General features: G+C 38.9%; 1 protein-coding gene across 11 annotated transcripts in view; it reads right to left on the bottom strand.

The window, feature by feature from the left end:
- The window catches only part of LOC116847012 (muscle calcium channel subunit alpha-1), a 120,108-nt gene that overhangs the window by 74,489 nt on the left and 40,941 nt on the right, over window positions 1-4,678 (bottom strand). For all 11 annotated transcript variants that reach the window (XR_004378636.1, XM_032821557.1, XM_032821548.1 and 8 more), the window contains one exon: window positions 2,130-2,269. Coding sequence is in view for 10 of the 11 variants with exons in the window: in XM_032821557.1 (XP_032677448.1) it covers window positions 2,130-2,269 (140 nt within the window). In the remaining variant the exon portion in view is untranslated. The remainder of the gene's footprint in view (window positions 1-2,129; window positions 2,270-4,678) is intronic.

Below are 4,678 nucleotides of genomic sequence, written 5' to 3'. Positions count from 1 at the left end.
ATACCCGCGCTTCACGATAACGCTTCTCGATCTTTGTATTTTAAAAACGAGTCGTGCTCTCTCGCATCTTACTCTTTGTCTTTTCCCTTTCTTTTTCCAACTACAATTTCAAATTTCTTTTTTAAAAATGTTAACCAATAAAGAAAAGATAATGCTGTTTCTTTATCGAAAATTTGGAGACTATATTAGATCATACGAAGAAATAACTGATCTACACCTTCAATGCTGCATATCCTGATCGCAATTTTATTTCTAAATCCACCGTTCAGAAGACAGTGATACGTTTTTACGAAACAGAAACAGTTAAAGACCAAAATCCTTTCAAGCCTCATAACTCTAAATATGTCTAATAAAAAAATACTTTATTATAGGTTTTTGGAAAGTCCTTGAAATAAGCTACAAGAATATGTAATAAAAAGTGGGGGGTCCAAATTAAAAAATTCAATTTGACCTTCGTATGACCTTCGTCCTCCACCCAAAGTTAAATTTTTAGCCATCATTAGGTACATTTTATTAAGCCCTACAACTTTGCTACTTACATATTTTTCGCTACAGTTGATCCTTTTCGAGATATTTGACCATTTCCGGACTTTTTCCCAACCCTGTATATGTGTGCTTATCAGTTGTGGCACTTTTTTTCCTACATATATGTGTGCTTACCAGTGAACCGGCTAAGAGCATCAAAGTAGCATCAAAATTTCGACTCGGGTTGTTGAATTTATCGCGCTTGGTAACATTGAATCGTCTCATGGTTCGCAGTATATTCATCCGTAGTTATCCACACCTATTTTCTTTTTCAATTTTTATATTTATTGCAAGAAGAATAATTTGCGCGCCCCCTCATTTTCCTCGTCGAATTTAACGTTACATCTACGTGGTCGCTCGAGAATTAGCGTAACGAAACGACACGACTTGTCGGTACCATTCACGCGTTTGGGCGTTCCATTGGTGAACGTCGCCAACATTGTGTGCACGCTGGGAAGACATCATCAGGTGCAAACTACTACCGCCAAAGTGTATACGATCGCCACGCATTATCGATTACGCCGGCATTGGTCCAATTAACTTGCAATCGATATAGGCTGTCGGATGTTATCTCAACTGACGCTCGCCAGTCGAAGAATCCCAAGGCGGGAGAAGGTGTTTATTATAAAAGGGCCTCGGATATTATTGGGGCACGATGAGGGCGCGTTTCTCTTTTTCTTTCCTTCGCTTCCTAAGTAATCTTCTCCGCGCGTTAAAAAATTCAAGCGACGAGTATCGCGGAAGAAATGACGAGAAAAAGCGAAACTTTTCCTCCGGGGATCCCAAGTCGAAATTTTTTTACGTTGGAGACGAATTTTCCAACATTTACACATATTATGAAAGATCAGTGCACATTTAATAAACATAGAAATTGAAATCCCACTTAGCGCCTAATGGCAGATAATGCACAAAATGCCACTTGTAGATTCCGAAGAAGACTTCTCGGCAAAGTTAGTTAGTTAGTTAAAGTAGAATCAAAATAAGTTGATGCACGCTTTAATGAAATATTGAAGTTAAAAGTAGGATCAAAATTTTGATTCAGAATTATACGCTCTCAAGTCGAAGTCTTAGCTTTACTTTGGACTTTCTAACATCCGTATATTCTGAAGGATCAGTGTATATATAATATAGAAACTAAAATTCTATTTAGCGTCTCTAAAAAGCAAAAAACGCACAAAATACTTCATCCTGAAAGGGACGTTTCGTCAAACTTAATAAGTTAAATAGAATCAAAAGAGATTAATATAGATTTCAAAATATCGAAATAAACGTTAAATGAGATATTAAGGTCGAAAGTAGAATCAAAATGTCGGAATAAAATAATGATATCGCCGATTTTATCATATGCGTTCTCTCTGTTTAACTTAGACAAATTTCCGCTGACGAATTTATTTCGCGAGTTCAAGCGCGGCCGAGGTATACCGCGGAATAAGAGTCGCGTGAAAATTTCGTCCGTTTATTTAATTTCGCGTCGGGAGCGCCACAGTGAATTTATACATCAGTTTTCGCGAGTTAAAGTTCGGCCGGGGAAAAAAGCCGCGGTCTCGTCACCTGCGGGCGGGGGACAATAAAATGTGGAGATTTTTTAAGATTGACGTACTCACCCGATCACGACTATCGTGAAATCCAGCAGGTTCCAGCCGTTGCGGAGATAAGCCCCCGGATGGGCGACGAAGCCGTAAGCTATGATCTTCATCACGCATTCCACCGTAAAAATCACAAGAAAAACGTACTCTATCTTCTCCTGCAACATCGAACGGGAAAGATCGCCGTGTGAGAGACGGGAAAGGGCGCGGTTGCATTAGCATAAATCCGTTAGAAACAGTAACGATCGACCGTTGTTCATGAGAAAATGGCGACGCGTAGCGGAGCGATTTTTCCAGCTGTTTGAAAAGGCCGCGATTGATAAGCTTCGCGCGCGCGCGATAAGACACACTTCCGCGCGATTTGACATCGTGGCACGTAGCGTCGATGTCAATGAGCCAATTGAACGCGATGGGAACAAATTGTGCGACAGGCTGCAATTAAAAATCTTCCAGGCGTTGCGGAGACAATGTTTTGCGCTCACGTACCGTTTCCGTTAAACATTTAAAGCACGAGCGTCGCGGTGCAGTCGGATCACGACGAAAGTTACGACGCGAACGTGATCGTCGTTAGCCGCTCCGGAGGGGGGAGGGTGAGGGGAGGAAGGGGTGTCAACATGCGCCAATATATTTTTCAGGAGAGACCCGGATACATTTTCTTTTTCTGAAAAGAAAGAAACAAAAAACGAGAACGCAAACCATTCTATATCTCTTTGTTTCTTTTTTTTTCGTTTTTTTTTCGTTTCCTTTTTTTCGGCAGCGTCCTACTTTGCTCTGTCGCAATTGGTGCGTGGAAGCGGAATTCTCGCTCGAGCTCTCGCGAGTCTCTGAACTATGATTCATTGCTACTGAACTGCAAATTTAATTAATCGCGATGTCAGCTGCGCGAGACCGTGTATAAGAACCACGAGCTTTTAACGCGCGAATAATAGATGATCGATTGCGAAAAAATTCGTAAAATTTGCTATTACGGGGTGCTTCAAACAAAAAAAAATGTTATCACTTATGTGGAGAATTTGCTTTAGAAAAACTTGCATGGAGAAAAAGTTGCTTCCATATAAGTGTTAACAGTTTTTTTTGAAGCATCCCGTATTCAGACTAGAGAGAGAAAAAAGAAGTTATTTTAGATCTCAGTTAAACAAAGAGACGAAAAAATAAAAATGCACGTTCACCACCAAAGGAACACGATAACGTAACTCGTTAACGTTACTCGTCATCGTTACTCGATGATTAAAGAATCGTTGCAATTTTCGTTACTTTTATCACGAGATTTCAAAGACCGCTTTTTTTACGACTCGCTGCAGCCCATCTATCTCATATACTGTTTACTCTCATATATATATGCAAAAGAACGCTAAAAGTAATCGTTATGTTCGTTACCGTAACCTGACAAACGTAACTGTGTGAGCCGTATTCGTTATTAGTGAAAAAGAAAAAAACCGTCGCCAAGTCATTATTGAAAAAAAAAATAACTTATTACGCTTCACTTCTCAAATCTGAAGTGCTATTATGCGCTTGTCCTAAATGGATTCCAATCGGAATAATTCTGTTTTCCCTAGAAAACACAATACACTGAGGAAAAGCATATTTAATGTTTGCAACTATAATCACACAGAAAAATAATTACTGCAAGATATGAAAGAAAATCATTATTTTAAATTAAACTCTACTGTCATATCAGTGATAGTAACCTTGCTTGCATGTTATCATCTTACCACAAAAAAATATGGTTGGGATAAAAAAACTGTAATTTTAGTTACATCATTCTCTTTTCTCTCAGTATACACTGAGGGAAAAATTACCTTAAAATCAACAAATATTTCTTTGATGGATGCCATTAACATATTTTACTTAAATCTAAATTCTCTTTATTTAAATCAAATATTGTTTACCTGATTTAAGTAAATAATATTTGGTTTAAATAAAGAGAATTTAGATTTAAATAAATATGTTAATGGCACCCATCAAAAAGATATTTGTTGATTTTAAGGTAATTTTTCCCTCAGTGTAAAAATCTAGGAAATAACGAAGTTACAAATTAATAACGTCTGAAAATTTCATAATTCATGTCTATCGATTAAACAACATTTTATTTCTTTTATAGCACTAAACCTATCTGTGCTTGGCTCTTAAAGGCTCTATCAATTTAGTTCTCGAATAACGCAATTATTCCGATCTGTTTCGAACAGATCTATAATAGTTCCTCTGGTATTAGTGATACATCCCCGTAGGATGTGCTGCATTATGCAACATACCGTCGTATTTAGGCTTTTTCGACCTCGGTCGCCCCTCATTAGCGCGTGACCCATCGGTATGAGTAGTGCCAGCGACATCGGCGTCGCGCAAAAGGGTTAATCGGTGCATGGTTACAGTCGTAGTCGCGGAAGGGGGGAGAGAGAACGGCACAGGCCTTGGTGAGAAAAACAAAAGGAAGAGGCGGCGGGTTAAAAATAAGATTGAAGAGCGCTCGCTCGTACATATGAGGGGTAGGGAGAAAAAAGCACGTAGCGTTCGCAGGAGACAAGAGAGAGAGAGAGAGAGAGAGAGAGAGAGAGAGAGAGAGAGAGAGA

This window comes from Odontomachus brunneus, unplaced genomic scaffold (assembly GCF_010583005.1).
Source record: "Odontomachus brunneus isolate Ranch 3 - 2012 unplaced genomic scaffold, Obru_v1 Obru_scaffold_072, whole genome shotgun sequence".
NCBI classification, from domain to species: domain Eukaryota; kingdom Metazoa; phylum Arthropoda; class Insecta; order Hymenoptera; family Formicidae; genus Odontomachus; species Odontomachus brunneus.
The sequence above is the reverse complement of the archived record's forward strand: the minus strand, read 5'-3'. Positions and strand labels throughout refer to the sequence as shown.